Source organism: Nannobrachium achirus, assembly GCF_963921795.1.
Source record: "Nannobrachium achirus genome assembly, chromosome: 20".
Classification (NCBI taxonomy): Eukaryota; Metazoa; Chordata; class Actinopteri; order Myctophiformes; family Myctophidae; genus Nannobrachium; species Nannobrachium achirus.
Window position 1 is genome coordinate 34,988,223 of NC_137827.1, and position 16,794 is coordinate 35,005,016.

Genomic DNA, 16,794 nt, shown 5'->3' on the forward strand with positions numbered 1-16,794 from the left:
TGCAGCCTACAATTCTGTTTAAAAGGAAGAGAAAGACGTACAAAAAAAAGACCCTTATTCAACAAGTAATGCTATAGATGGCTGATGGCTCCCTCTTCTTAATATAGCCGCGTTGTCATTCAGTGCATCAACCTTGAAAATTCCGTTTTTCACAGCCTCTTTATGCAACAGCAACACTGCATTGAAGATCAGGACACTCAGTCTCCATGGGTACAGATAGACCGGTTTTCCCTTCTTCTTATCTTACGTCAAACACCAGACAATTATAGCCCACCAAGACAGGGATGAGTAAAAAAGACATGTTAACGTAGCCTATACTGCACGGACAGTATACGCCATTCATTCAAATCAAATTATTAAGAAATGCATCAGCCTGTTTCAGGCAGCAAAAACCGGCAAACGAACAAATGTCTACTTACACCAGATATTGCTCACAGTAATATTCAAGGACCGTCCTCTACTGACTGGGTGAGGTTTTTGGACTATTTACATCAAATGACTATATTTCAAAGGCGTCTTTATATCTCACCGCATGCACCAGTCTGTCTGAGCAATTTAAGCTGTCGAGTCGAGGCAGAAAAGAAGAAACATCGGGGAAAATGAAGATGAATCTCGAGTCATTCAAGGAATACATATCGTTATGTAATCAACGTAGCATACCTGCATCCCGCTAATGTGTATCAGTCAGCGCTCTGTGCAGTCCGTGTTGCCAGGCGCTTTCTGCTGGCTGGCTGGCGCACTTGCTTGATGGCTTCAAACGGGTTGCCTTGTGACCAGTGGTGGAAAAAGTAGGCTACTCACATATAATAAATAATCTGTTAAGGTAAAAGTCCGGAATTCTAAAAGTACAAAAATATTGGTATCAAATGTCCATCAAGTAGACCTCAGTGAATGTTCCATTTCACAAGTTTATTTACAAAAAGAATAGGCCTATAGGCCTATAATAGCCTATATAGACCTATATTTTATTGTAGGCTATAAGTAACAAACAATTTCAATACATTTTATTGGAGTAAAAGTAGCCTACAATATAAAGTAGAAGTAAAAGTATTGGAAATTGGAAATACTCCAGTAAAGTGTGTGTGTGTGTGTGTGTGTGTGTGTGTGTGTGTGTGTGTGTGCGTGCGTGCGTGCGTGCGTGCGTGCGTGCTTGCGTGCGTGCGTGCGTGCGTGCGTGCGTGCGTGCGTGCGTGCGTGTGTGTGTGTGTGCGTGTGTGTGTATATAGCCTACTTTTTCCTATAGTCTACAGTTTCAGGTCAACTAAAGGAGATCCTAGTAAGCTTTATGGCTTATTTACGCAGGATCCCTTTATGTATCTCATATAATAACAATAACATGTATATCATCAATAACAAAAAAAGAAAGAAGAAGTTAAGGAGAAGTAAAAAAAATATATACAAAAATAAAATTAAAAGATAAGGGGAGGAAAGGATGGGCTTATAGGTTTCGAGTAGCAGCCGTCTGCCGTAGGTGACTTTTCGGGCCAATTTTGAAGGAAGCTAGGGATTTGCACTCCTTTAGGGCCTGCACATGTTAGTGGTATAGCAGGAGAATGGGCATCTTGGTGATGTAGTGTATATTGTACACCAGGCCCATTGCAAGATGGTGTACTCTGTCAGCTACCATGAGCCACCCCACGCTTATATAGCGATAAGCGGTAAGGTACGTGGGCCCGAGAAGGAAGGCCAAGCACCTCAAAAGGGGGATTTCTTCCATATACTGGACAGTGGCAGGTGGCAACCTTACACGACTACCTCAAAAGGAGGATTTCTTCCATATACTGGACAGTGGCAGGTGGCAACTTCACACGACTTGGGCCACATACCGCGTTGTCTGCTGATATTAAACCTTCACCCAAAAATATGACTTATTTTGTTATTTTCTATCAATTACACAGAGACTTGAATTCATGGAGATTGTTTTGTTTTTGTCGCATTCCTAAGCCGATAATTTCATTTTACCCCCATTGATTCTGGATGGAGACACAAATGCATTTGTCAAAAATCATTGTGAGTTACTAATCGATATACGAAAAGTCATTTTGGGGTGAACTATTCCTTTAAACACCTATGTGAATGTCAGCAAGTATCCACTTTCACAATTAGCTTCAGTTGTGCTTTAAATGTCATTTTCTATTTATACTGTAGTACAAACATAAAGCCACAGAAAATACCATAAAACTTTATTGTTATTTTACATAATAGAACTATGAGGCATTGTATCTAAATATTTTTTCTTGCACACTGTCTGTCCCCCCATTCCCCTTTTCTTTCTTTTAAACACATTCCTCATGCACATGGGGCACCCTGCCCAGTCTCAACCTCTTACCACTGTTTCTCAACTGGTGGTTTGAGGTCCAAAAGTTTAATTCTACTCATGGATCACTTGGACTGAGGAACATTGTGTATTCAATGTAAAGCATTGCAGCTTCAGAAAATCTGGGTCCTGATTTAATAACCACTGCTTTAGACTTAGTGGGGAGATGACTGAAAGACTTAAGCAATGGCCTGGCCTGCACTCCCAAATACAGAGACAATTTGCTTTACAAGATCAAATACAAGGTAGTCTGTAACAATCCACTGTCTCAAGTACAAGTCTCTTGAAAAGCATGAATCACACTGTCATATGCAGGAGGAGGAGTCTGTGATGGCAAAAAGCCCTTAAGACCATTGTTGCCCAGCCAGAAGGAATGTCTCTTGTTTGGCACAAGGGACGCAGTATCCGACGAGCTTGAAGCAGCCGTGTCTTCAGGTAAGGTGATCTGGGTGTCACCCACTATCTCCAGGCCAGCCCTGCTTCCTTTTGGTTGCGGGCGAAAAGTGGAGGACTCAGTACTGGGCTTGATTCCCAGTGGGCCCACCGGTTCGAGAGAGGGCTGCCGATGGACATTCAGGAAAGTGCTTCGGTAAAGGCCCATGGGACTGTTCACAGGGTTTGGTGTTCGCGAAGGTTGCCGTTTAGAGCGTCTGGTGATCATGGCTGTGGCTGTGCGTCTTGATGCCCATGTCAAGAGAACGTAGATCAAAGCACCCAGCATCAGACCCACTAACATTGACAAGCAAAAGGCTAGAATCAAATTGCCTGTAACAAGAATAGGAATAATCAATTAGAGACAGGGAATCTACATGCCAGACTAAATATGAGAGGAAATTAATAAGACAGGATGCACTGCATTGCTATGATGATTGCAATCATTTTAAAAGTGCATGGAAGGCACCAGGTTGGTATAGGAGTACCCATAAATGCCTTTTAAATCTTGTTGCCCCTGAGTGCTTTAACGCTTTTCTTTCAACATTCTTTCACGAAAGCAAGGACGCAGGCACTCTGAGAGTAATTTGTTTATTTGAAAACTCTGTTTTTGCACGTTTACATTAGAATCATAAAGAAAAATGGATTCGCTTAGACACTATCTATTTGGCACTTGACTAGTATCTGTAGAAAAAAGTCAAAGTAATTTCTTGATATTCGAGATTATGTGGATTGGGTTGGCCTGCCTAAATTGGTCGCCTAAGTGATTTTAATCTATTCTATTGATTTGCTATCCCTAGAGAAATAGCTCAGTGCATGAAGTTACATAAAATCTTACATCACACTGTGTAGGTTTGTGGCTCATCTCCCAACCCACAACAACCAGCAACACCAAAACGACTGCATCAGAGTTGGTGCATAAAAATCCTTCCAAATCCAATTCTAGGTATTTGCACATAGGTTTATAGTGAAATGGATACTTTGTTGTATTATTGTGATGTTTTATCTGCTTATTGTAAATCGCTTTGGATTAAACGCGTCTGCTAAATACCTAAACTGTAAACTGTTGCTTATATTTTCTTTGACAGCAGTTAGGTTCTCCATTTCACAATGTACAACACTAGTAGCTAGACTCAAGCACAGCTGGTCAACACAGCAACATCAACAATACTGAATAGCTATTCTAAAAGCTAATATAAATACACTTACCTAGATTAAAAGATTGTAGTATTTCCAACAAGGGATGAGTTTCATTATAAGCCATTTTGGCAAAAGATGGTGTGAGAATCCACACTGATTGTGAAGTCAGATGAACAGTCGAACACTGAGCTTTTCCTAATTTTCCCCCTGCAGTGTTTGCTATAGCGGAAGCTTTGCTGTCATGCTTCCTTCCTTTTGTGACTTTTAAAATTAGCAAGTGCTTTGCTTATCTGTGTGAAGCACAACTATGGGAAGTGGGGTTGTTTCCTTTTGCATCATTTCCTTAGGATCAATAAAACCTTTTTTTTTAAACAATAGTCACTGGCTCAATATCTTTTTTTATTGCACATGAAATGAAAACTTAATCTTCATGCCATGTGTGTTTCTGGTGAGAACTGTATGCTCACATAAGAACAACAGCCGATTCATTCCCTATCCTCTACCTCTTTTAAAAACACAACCTCTTGCTGACCCAAAGCCATGATGGCATTGTTTCCAACCATCTTAACTGTGTCTAGATAAACCTACCAATGAAAAACTGGCCACTCACCAGAGTCTGCAGGCTATCAAGCTCTCAGACTCTATGGGGATTTCCTTCAATTGTTGCATGGCTCCCAGCCTCCCACTTCTTCACTCCTCCCATAAAAGCTCTCAGGCCAACACCAACTGAACACTGATATGCAACCGTTTCTGTTATGAAAGATGTAATATAATACCGTATATTTTGTGATTTATAGAAAATATCAGTTTGAACCTGCTAACTTACAATTTAGGCTACCAGAGAGCATGGGGTATGAGGACCAGATTAGAAAATTACATATTTGGAATAGATGTCTAATGACATATGTTACCAGAGGGTGGCACTGTAATACCTCCAATGCAGCTTGTTATTCTGAGCTCTTCCAGTTTACATTGGGGAAAGAAAGAAGTAAGAAGTAGATCAATACCTGAAAGAGCCTATTGAGATGTATGAGGTACTGTATGCAATGAGATTGTAAGTAATGGAAATGCAACTGGGACTGGGTGTAAAATAATATGTGATGGAATGATATAATACAGCCTACAGCAAAGTACAAAATAGACACTATAGGCCTACACCAATACAGTAATGTAATGAACTACTGGTTGCGAGGTCGCAGTTAAGTATGTAAACCGCCACATCCTGTCAGTAGGTCCGTCAGTGATTCCGTAACACCTCAATGTCTATAGCTGACCTCAATGCCTATGGCTGACCTGCCCATATATGGAGGCTGACCTGCTCATATATAGAGATCCCTGATGTCATCCTGCCCATATATGGAGATCCCTCATGTCATGGACCTCCATATATGGAGCTGACCAACACTGACATCATCAACTCTATATCACCCAGTCTAACCAATATGCCCATATCTCCATATATACACACATATACATACATGGGTAGCCTGGGATCGCTTCACTTTTCGGGGTGTGATCTGGTCGGGAGCGGATACCACTCTACGTCATGTTGTAGTCCTCAAAGGACTACAATTTGGCCTGAAAGATCAAACCGGATTCAGTTTTAAACTTTTAACACAAAATAATTCCCCTGCGTTCAAGGACATACTTTTAGGGCCTACCTAATAAACCCCTTGGTGCAGCATTGTTTTGCTTTTGGAAAATTCGTTTGGTATATGCACTTTTAGTCCAGGTAAGCCTTGTGGCTTATTTCCTTTGAGATCCTTTTCTTTAACTCATATAACATTGAATGACATACAGATAGGAGACAGTACTATGCAGTAGATATCATCAGGAAACAAAAAAACTGTTGTAAACAAAAATAGCAATGCAAAATAAAAAAGTATTTACAAAGAAGGGTCGGGGAGGGTATGGTAGGTTTAAAGTTACCAGTTTCGTGTGGCAGCCGCCTATAAGTGCATGGTTTTTCAGAGCAGTTTTAAAGGAAGTTAGGGATTTACACTCCTTTAAGGACCAACCCAAGTAGGTAATATAATTTTTTCATGTTATTACATTGTCACCCACTTTGATTGTGAAGTTATTGACCTTGCTGAGGTTATAATTTGATACAAAGAGGATGGATTCGGTTTTGCCCAAGTGTATTGATAATTGAGCCAGGTGCAGATCTTATTGCGACCGTAGGGAGCATTTACTATCAAAACCTCCACGGGCTGTCCGCCCGTCCGTCCGTCCGTCCGTCTGTCTGTCACATGTCACACGTCACACTTTTGCCCTGCTCATATCTCCACAACCGTTGCCCCCATCCATGCCAAATTTTGCACACACACTCCTTACCTGCCAAACTACAACCTCCAAGGACCCCCGGAGATCCAGGGACCCCCAGGTCTCCAGAATGGATGCAAAAGTGGTGACGCCCCCAGTGGAGGACCCCCTCCACTGCAGCTCACATAAAATGCCGTAACTCGGGCTGGGAGCGTCCGGGAGAGCCGGGGCCGGTACCTATTCGTCCGCCAAGGCAACGCGGAGACCCCACCCCTCATTTATCACATGGCCCTCTTCTAGCGCCACCTTCAGGCCCATTTTTAAAACACATTTTTGGCCACTGCTCCTACAGTTTTTGCCGTAAAATCACGAAAATCACTACACAGTATGTCTACACTCATGTCATCAACATGGATCAGGGAGATTTTGGAAAAACAAATTTTTGCCCTATTTGTGGAGATAACCGACCTACGGTCGCTTATCTCCCGATTAGGGAGTCTTACTGGTTTAGTTCAGAGCTAAGGGTCTTTTCAACCTGCAAGCTCCCTGTCCGAGACAAGGAGAGCAGAGTCATCTGCGAACAGGAACAGGTTGCAGTCGCAAGCAGATGCCATGTTGTTTACATACAGTATATTAGGAACAATATAGGCCCTAGTAAGCTTCCATGAGGAACACCACAGCTTACTAGGAGGGGGGTTCTAGTTCACATCCACCACCTGTTCTCTCCCCACCAGGTAAAATTGCATCCAGCTCACTGCTGCGCTGTCAAGTCCAATAGCTTTTAATTTCTTAATCAGAATAGAGTGATCGATGGTGTCAAATGCCTTCTGGAGGTCCAGCATGACCATGTCGCAATATTTGCCCAAATCCACCTTTGATAGGCATGCAAGGGAGAGAAGACGACAGCCAGCCCTATGGCCTCCCCTAAGTAACAGGAAATCTTGTGAAATAAAATGTCGTCAACCAATCATCATTGACGATGATACACGAAAGAAGAAGAAGATATCTTTTGACCTGTTCGTAGACTAGGCTACTGTATTTTTGAGCGGTGGTCACAACGCTCCTATACGTGGCCGTGTGTGTGGGTCTGTCTGTCTGTCTGTCTGCGTGTCTGTCTGTCTGTAGCCTGCAGTAACCTTTTCTGACCACACATGTTAAGGGAGGGGCACTGTTGTTCAGGCCAGGCCAGACCAGGCACACACACACACACACACACACACACACACGCACACACACACACACACACACACACACACACAGGGGGGAAGGGGGGGGGGGGGGGGGAACCACCGCTCAGTTCACACGGGTGTGATTTTTTCCATGACTTTAGAGATGGAATGGAACAAAAAATTGAAATGGGGCAGTAGGCCTAGTTGCAACTTGCCAGGGTCTTGTTACCTTTTTTTGTGCAGGGGCGTTATAACCATCTTCCTGAGGTCCACTCCACATAAAAACGTAAAAGAAAAAAATCAAACCTCGGATCGAAGTGAAGCGGTGAACTTTTATTCTATGTGTTCTAGAGTTATGAACTCTGTGATCTACATTCTTTATATTCTGAATGAATTAATGATTTTATCTGGAGGGCCGAATTGTCATGTGAAGCTTGACCAATCCTCAAAGAATCCAATCATCAGACCGGGACGGACACTACACACATACGTACGTACGTACGTACGTACGGACCAAGCCCCCAGAACCCAGGGCTAGATTTGAAGCAGCCCCGATGGTGGCCACAGTTGGAACTGCAGCCTAAACGCGCATTTTGGCCCCGCCCCCTCCACTCCAGACAATCCTTCCTGTGAGCGGAGAGCAGCGTGACGTCATTTGTGGTCTCGAAATAGTGGCCAATTTCCCCCAGAATGCACCTGGATTAGCTACATGCTAGCACGTAGCCGTTGCTTCAAAACGCCACTGAGCACTTGCATTGAAATGATAGTGGGGGCGGGGCTCGTCCGCTCTCTATTTTATATATACTCTATGGTACGGACGGACGGACGGACGGACGGACGGACGGACGGACGGACGGACGGACGGACGGGACAGATAAAACCTGTTCATTCTGAACTGAAATGGCATATGAACATGGGACACACATTTAGCTTTTTGAAAAAGCCTATTCATTCTGGGCTGATATTCTGGACGTACGGGACAGAAAAAACCTGTTCATTCTGGACTGGAGTGACCATATATGGACATGAGGTGACATACATTTTGTTTTTGAAAAAGCCTGTTCATTCTGGACTGAGATGACCATATATGGACATGAAACACACATTTTGTTTTTGAAAAAACCTGTTCATTCTGGACTGAAATGACCATATATGGGCGTGGGACACACAAAGCCACTCATTGGAAGCGGTTTTCACCGCTTCAAAAATGATAATTTAAGTCCAAGGTTACTCAACAACACATAAAAGAATAAACCATATTATGTTCATCTTTTTTTCCCTTTTTTTCTTCTTGGGATGGCCCCCCGATGTAGTCCTAATAGCCTACTATATAATTGTCTGTCACTTATTGCTGCTGCATAAATAATAAACTGTTCAACATTACCGACCTCGAGGAAGCGGGGTAAAAATGGTAAAAAAAAAACATGGTGAAGTTGGTGAACCACTCCCCCTCTGCAGCATGCATGGCTGCATCATGCTGCTTCTCTTCTGTCTACACGGCCACGCCGCAGCCGCTAGATAGATGCTACAATGTTTGAATGTTACCCGTGGCAACTAAGTAACAGAACACACACGGACACTTCCTCCATCCAAGTTGTCAAGCTCTTACGCCTACGGGCTCGAACAATTAAACTGGTAAGAAACTTTTAAACATTATTTTAAACCGGTAGGTCTATTTCTTTGTGTACAAATCCCACAGCGTTAAAATGTTTACATGTTGTGTTTTTAGACTTTTTAGAGCTGTTTTTAAGTTTTAGTGACTTTAGTTACGCGATTTATTAATTGCTGCGAGGCTGCGAGCACTCATCTGGATTCTTGCTTTGATCTAAGTTAATCAAATTAACTTTGGCAAATCATTCCTATTATCTGCATGCACCTGTAAATAGACTTTTGGAATCATGGTACTGAAATGCTACTGCAATATCACTGCGTCTGCTCTGCAATAGCCGACACAGACACTGCGTGTGTTCCGTGTACTCTTCCTGTGTTCTTCCGTGGATATGGTTGGCCATAGCGCGTTATAGCCTATCCACGTAGTAAACTGTTGTGTTGAATACGAATAGGCTACAAATGTCATCAATATTAAACAGCTATGACTGTTTCAATTAAACATTAGACCTGACAACATGAAGAAAAAGGGACCATGCAGCTTAGGGTTAGCCTATGTTAGAGGCTTATTACAAAGTGATGATAGTGTAATGTATTTACTATAGCCTAGGCTATGCCTACTATAAGTTAAATGGCGTAATATGATAATTGCACAACAGCTGTGAAGCCCACTAACACGCTTCTCTTTTGCAGCCCTTTGAATGGAAGAAGTGCTGCTATTGGACAGTAAACCTGCGTGTCCCGGCTTGAAACCTGAGATTCAATTGGAGCCTGTTCTGCAGTGACTTTAGGAGAGAGTGTATGTGTGTGAGAGAGAAAACGAGAGTGTAAAAGAACAGCAGAGAAGAGGAGGGGAGGAGGAGGGTGAGAGGATGCCCCACTCAGGACAGTTGTTGTGAGGTACCGCTTCTGACATCAGCATCAGTGCCCCACCGAGTGTCTTGCAGTCACAGCGAGTCATCTGTCGACATGGCCTCTCCAAGGCAGTTTGGTCGGCCCTCTGTGGATATTCACAATGTGATGCAAAAACTGCAAGGTGAGTGTCATTCTTTTGCTTCTATATGGTGCTGTGGCCTCGTTACTGTACAGCACATTATCTCTGTGCAGCTGTGATGTTCTGCTGATTCAATACCTGGGCTGCTTGCCCATGAGTGCAGTTTATGATGTCATCACAGCACACAGCTCGCCAGTTTGGGCATCTCCAATTGGGGCATACTTGTCTGGACAGTAAATCAGACAACTTATAATTTCGGACGGCTATGTGGCCCTCAACCCCTAAGTCGGTCCACCGATCCAACCAACACTGTATGTCTCAGTCATAGTGTTGGGGGCTTTGTCAGAATACCCATTGTACCTGTCTGTCTGTGCGCACTTGAAGTCGGTCGGTTCCATATATGCACATGATGACCATTTATGGGCATAATGGTCAGATCTGTGGCTGTATATCTTTTGGCTCCAATCAGGGAGCGTCACCACCAACAAGTGCGACCTGATATAAATAACAAGTTGGGTTAGGGTTAGGGTTAGGGTTAGGGTTACAAGTTGGCTGACCATACATACAGACAGCACCGATCGCAGTACTTGCGCGCTCTGCTGGTGCACAAGTAGGCCATAAATGGCCACGAGTGCACAAGGCAAGTTGGCACCTCCACAGAGTGCAGTGTAGTTCAATATAAGATAGAGTTATGTATACTGTAATGTATTGATTTATGCTTGTCTTTTCTCCTTATAAAATAGAATATTAGTAATTTCTCTTTTTTTAGTTCACTTTTCCTACAGTATGTGTCAGTTGGCGCAGTACACTTAAACCTAACCCCTAAACTCCAGTCCCAACCCCAATCCAAACCTACAGTAAACTTAAACCTAAACCCTAAACCTAAGCCTAACCCCAACCCTAGGATAACTAGTTAACATGCCTACAGCACACCTTTTGAAATCACGTTGAATTGTTCCACACTAAGGCAACAGATAATTCATTTTGGATAACTTGAAAATGCATTTCCATTCTTGTGATGTCCTGTGACCGAGGCACAAAGAGCTGCACTGTATTGTTTGCTGTCCTTCATGAGGCAGTAAGACTAATTGAAACTCAGAGTAATATGATTTATTCCATTCAGTTGATGAACGGAGTGCATTCTGAGAATGGAATTCCATGCATTTGCCACGCTTGAAGCTCATGATCTCAACGTGATTGCAAACTGGCCTTCATATTCATAAATATTATGCATTGGGACTGGAGAGTAGATTTGTTTGCTTGCTTGCAAAAGGGCCTGCATTTGCAGGTCATCCCAGGGTCCAAGTATTGTAAAATCATCTTGACACCAGTGATTTAGATGAAATGCATTGGTGACACAGATAATAAAGCTTGTTCAAAGATAAGAGGCAAACCAGTAGAATGTCAGGCAGTTCTGTTGAGCTTGGCTTACACAAGCAAATCATCAGTTCTGATTCTGAATGTTAAAGGCTATTGGCCTTATAGTTTAATACTACTCTTAAATACAGCCTCATCTGTGTAAGCAATATTTAAACTGGTCTGGCTCCTGACATGAGATATTGAGTCACAACAACCGAGACACCATGAATGTACTGACTTTGTACTGAACAGGGCTAAAACCCGACACCAGCTCTGCCCTTGGTAAGAGAATGGGTCGATACTAGTAGTAGTCCCCTCTCTGTTTGCCCCAACCCCCCTGGTTACCAGGGAACATTAGGCCAATAACATTGCATTTACATAGGACCAGGTTGAATTAAATACTGATATATTGATATACAGATACACATCCGCAGAAAATTCTTAGTAACATTTGGAGTGTTAATTTAACTCTGAAAGACTTTCAAACCTGTCAAGACCAATTCTTACACTTTTTTACTGTGATTTTACTGTGTAGAATTGTTTGTGTAAATACTGTTATATCAGGGTATTTATATTTGCAGTAGCTTGTCACCATAGTTACTAATACTATTATGAAACATTTGTGTGCGGTTCTGCCAGTTCTCCCCAGTTCCTGCTTTCTATATTAGAGAGAGAGAGACTACTTCCTGAGTTCCTGTGCTCTCAACAGCTTTTTCATTCTCGTTTTATCAGAATGAATTTTACTCATAATAAAGCATGGGGAACACGTTTTCACAAGGGACTTTTTGTTTGTCTACTTTGTGAACTGCCCAAACTCAAATTTGGTCAGGCATGTCATGACATGTACTGTAGGTCTTGATAAGGCGACTCAAAGTCACAACAAAGTCAGACGCACTTGATTGCCTGTACCTGATGTATATAAGGAATTGGTTCCTGGCTTTACGGTGCACACAAGACAAGTTCAAAGCAGTCATGCATAGCCTTGGAAGGAAGGTGCTGGACCCTAAACGAACAGAGATCAAAAGCAGAAAGGAGGTCCGTACACTTTAGCTCCCGGCGTTTATTAACGCATACTACAGAAACACTGACGTTTGGAGCCCAAGCTCTTCTTCAGTCTGAAGAAGAATTTGGAAATAAGCATATCATTTTGCTGTTCACAGTGAGATTTAAACTCACAACCCTTGTTTCTGAAGTTAGATGACCTACTTGTTGAGTTACACATAGTAAGGTTGAGAGAATAAATAAGGGATTAAAGAATGTTTAAGTTACATTCCCCTTAACACATGCTGAAGAGTTGGAGTGCTTTATACCACTTGTCAGTGTGAATAGAGGGCCTACATTATGAAGTTTAAACACACACTCATGCACACATACACACGCACGCACGCACACACGCACGCACACACGCACGTCGCACGCACGCACGCACGCACGCACGCACGCACGCACGCACGCACGCACGCACGCACACACGCACGCACACACACACACACACACACACACACACACACACACGTAGCTTGCTCAATGCAAACTACTGTTGACTCTACTGGAGTCCTTAAGGTTTGTAACTGGAATTCAGTGTCACATCTGGAAGTCATCATTGTGGAAGGTTTTAGGTGCCGTGCGGGTCTGCTGGGCTTCACAAGGTTTACTGGTTATCACACTTGACTTCCTGTCATTTACAGCATCCTGGGGGGATGTTTAGTGCATGTTTGACAGAAAATCTGTCTTATTGACATTGGTCTTCAGTAGCATCATCATCATCATCATATCCTTTGTTTTAACCGGGTAAACGTCTCAGACTCATTGAGATTATAATCTATTTTTCAAGAGTGACCTAGCCAAGAGACGTTCATAACTAAAGTAATCAATAGGCCCTGCATTCATACTTTAGGCATTTACTGTATCTGATATTTTGACAACTGAACTTTTCTAGAGCAACTTGGAATATAAAGAGTGCAAGGATTAAGGCAGCACACCTTACAACATCATATCATAAATTAATTAATTAACTTTGTGTTGTTGAACAAATTAGGCTATATACCGTAGTACAATAGCCATTGTGCAGAGACAAATGTGTTTATTCATCATGTCATTGAGTCGATAAGAATAAATCAACCACAAGCAACACTCTGAGGCTGTAACATGGCAACAGTGGCTTCAGACACACTCTCAGGTTTCCAATAATGTCTTCCTCATTGCTGGAGTGATGTGCGTGACACACCTCTCACTTTCATAATGACTGGCCCCTTTGTGGTTTACCATGTAGAATAGCTGGTAAGTGTATCTGAAAGGATGTTGAAAAAAGACTGCTGGTTAAGGGTTTTGCGGCCAAGTTGTTTAGTCTTCTCGTATCAAGTAGACTGACGTTTGCAGGGCTGCAATTAGTGCAGTGCATGTTCGCAATACTGGAAAGACATGGGATGATATAGGAAATTAAATGTTACCATTATCCTGGCCAGAATTATTGCGTACACAATATCCCAATCATTATCACAAGTAACACGCCAACGCGAGTAGCGACCGTCATGTCGCACAGCAATCTAAAACTGGTAAAATTGCACTAAAATATACTGGATTCACTTTATACCTTATATTTTGATAAGAAATATACACTTTTATATTATGATTTAGTGAAAAGTAAACGAGGACAGATTCACTCACCCAGCAGTGATACCTGATATCCAAGTATTCACATGGTTATACTAGAAAGACAACAAGACCTAAAGAAAATGTGGTGGGAAATTGCATCTGTATTTACATCCAATGTCGATGAAACCATTAGCATTTGTGGGACCCCCTATGGGCTGAAGTTAAAGTGCTGTTGGAGGTATGCTCTCTAGAGGCCTCTCAATACTAATTTCACTGATGTTTTTGTTGACAAAAATGCATGATACTACAGTATACATGTACAATGCTGTTAATTTTACATTATATTCTAAATGTAAATGGTGGAACATTTTGTTAGGCAGAGGCTGACTGAACATGAACAAAGTTTAGGTCAAGTGTCTTCCTTGGCCTACTGGCACTGGCAGTGTGCATGAATGGCTTTACGTTGATCGGTCCAGCTGTTTCCGAGATTAGCCGAGCACAGCCACACAGATACAAACACACACAAAAAAAAAGCATTATCTCTACCAGTGGTGAAGATAATTAGTTATGTTGTAAAATGATTAACCTTTTCAGTTAACACAAATCAAACAATCTTAAATAAGGTCATCATAAATGATTAGGACTCCTGGATAAATAATGGATTAATAAAATAACGAAATATTTTTTTTTATTTGTTCGTCAAACAGTAGCTACTACTGCTTGTGGCTCTTTTCTGTCATCAAACAGTACTGCTAGCCTTGTGGCTTACTGGTTTAGAGACATAGACTGAAGTGCAAAAATATTCTCATTCTTTTTATTTTTTTATTTTTTGCTCATAAAGGTGAGAATGTGCAGAGTGCTGACTCACACAACACATTGTCACTGGTATGTCATTGAGCTAGACAGCTTTTTAAAGTCACTCGTGAGAATATTTACGCTCATGTGGTATACTCTCGATTCTCCCGATAAATGAAATATGATAAAATGATCTTTTTCTTATCTAATTGTCATTAAGCCAATTCCCAATTCCTTAATGGTAGTAAGGAGTTTCTCTGGAATTATGATAAGATAATTTTATTCCACAATGCCAGTGCCATTGTCATTCTAGAGAAATAGTAATCAAAGAACTTCTACAAAATGAATTGGCGTTATCCTACTACATCAGTAGTTGCATGCTACAGCCCACCCATTACCAAGTTTATCCCTAAACGTCTTTGCCTTTTTTACTATTTTGAAAAAAGTTTTAAAATACTTCAAATACGATCTATGTCGACATGTTTTGAACTTGAAGATATGTAAAATAAATAGTTATAAATTGCAAAAAGGTTTAGGGATAAGGGGTAAGGCATGGACTAAAATAGAGCCACCATGCTGCTTAACGTAATCCGTAAATAACAGATTTTCACAGAATTGTGACAGGCAAATCTCCTATTTTCTGCAAGCAACAGCCGTATATAAGCCTAGGGAGACGGACGTGTTTGTTGTCAGCTGTAAGACGTGCTTCTATCTCAACATTGTCAGTAGCAGCTGCCAGGTACTCTTAGGCCAGACAGCAAACACACTGATACGATCTTGTGACCAGAGAGAGAAACAGAGAGACAATTGAGACCGCAAGAGAGAATCTCTCTGGTCAATGAACCTAATGACCTCTTTATCATGTCTTTGTTGCTATAGGCTGGTTGTTTAAATATGGAATTATACTACAATCGGAAATATGTGTTTCTAGCAATATAATGACCAATATCCAAGTGTCAAAGTAGTATGTCTATTTTTAGCACAGTAAAGCAACAAGACATAGTAGATTATTTTCCTTTTGCTTCTTTCAAGACTACATATAGCAATAGAAGTCACTATTCCATGTGCAATAAATCTTCCACCTCAAGCATTCCAGAATGGGCTGGCATGAGGCCAACAGCAGGATCACTTCTGGTCCTGTGTAATTGATGTTAGCTTGTCAGAGCTACAAAGTGGAGGTGCTCTCAAATAAATGGAACAACAACAACAGTGAATGGGGCTTTTACAGTGGTCCCAGGTGACCTGCAGAGGCCAATGAAGCTAAGCACCTATGATGCTGTACTACCGCCAAAGATATTATGTGTCTTAAGATCACCTTAAGTACCTGATCACTCATGTGAATTGCAAACGCTTGAGTGGTTTGATGATGCTTCACATCGACGTGGTGTTTGTTGCTAGTTCTATCTTTTAATTGGCACTTAACTAGTCGTCTGACATCATTGACAAATTGTCAATATTGAACAAAATGATAATTTGCAAATGTAAATGATCATATGATTACTCCAGGAAAATACTTTGTGTGATTTTTCCCTTTAATTTATACTGCTGTTTGTCACTGATTATAATATCCTCACATAATGTGACTATTATCTGACAATAAAGCAACATAACTAAAAGCACCAATCTGTATGAATGAAGGACCACTTTCATCATTATTCATCACACACTCTGTGCCAATGTACATATTTTAAAATCCTGGCTTGTTCTTATACAAAGTCAGATTATTTGCCAGATGTAGGCAGCAAGCTTTCATTGGAAGACTTTGTGGAGGCATAAAATAAGTTGACACATTCTGATATTGTGTGGACCACCGAGCATAATGTGTAGGTGGCCAAATCCCTGTTCAATGTCATTTTTGTCATTTTCACAAACGTTTTTTTCATAATATTAATAATTAATATTCAATATACATGTCAACACCAGTCCATCATCCTCCTGTTGCCTCCTCAGAGTTTTGGTGGTCCATATAACCTCCACCCCTCCATCTTGCCAACCTTCGTGAAGAAGGCCAGAGTTCCTAGTCCAAGACAGGCTGCTGTACCGGTCATTGCGCTGTGGGTCCTTGCTCCAAGGAATACACCGGAGGCACAACCTCCAATGAAGTAGTTCACAGGGTCATCAGG

At 41.7% G+C, this 16,794-nt stretch overlaps 1 protein-coding gene across 1 annotated transcript; it reads right to left on the minus strand.

The window, feature by feature from the left end:
- Window positions 1-2,563: 2,563 nt before the first annotated feature.
- On the minus strand, window positions 2,564-4,013 carry myct1b (myc target 1b; the record flags this gene model as incomplete). The annotated part of the gene is made up of 2 exons (XM_080750717.1): window positions 2,564-3,082; window positions 3,959-4,013. The coding sequence occupies 2 exons, from the start codon at window positions 4,011-4,013 to the stop codon at window positions 2,586-2,588; spliced, it is 552 nt and encodes a 183-aa protein (XP_080606843.1). The 3' UTR covers window positions 2,564-2,585.
- Between the last annotated feature and the right edge of the window lie 12,781 nt (window positions 4,014-16,794).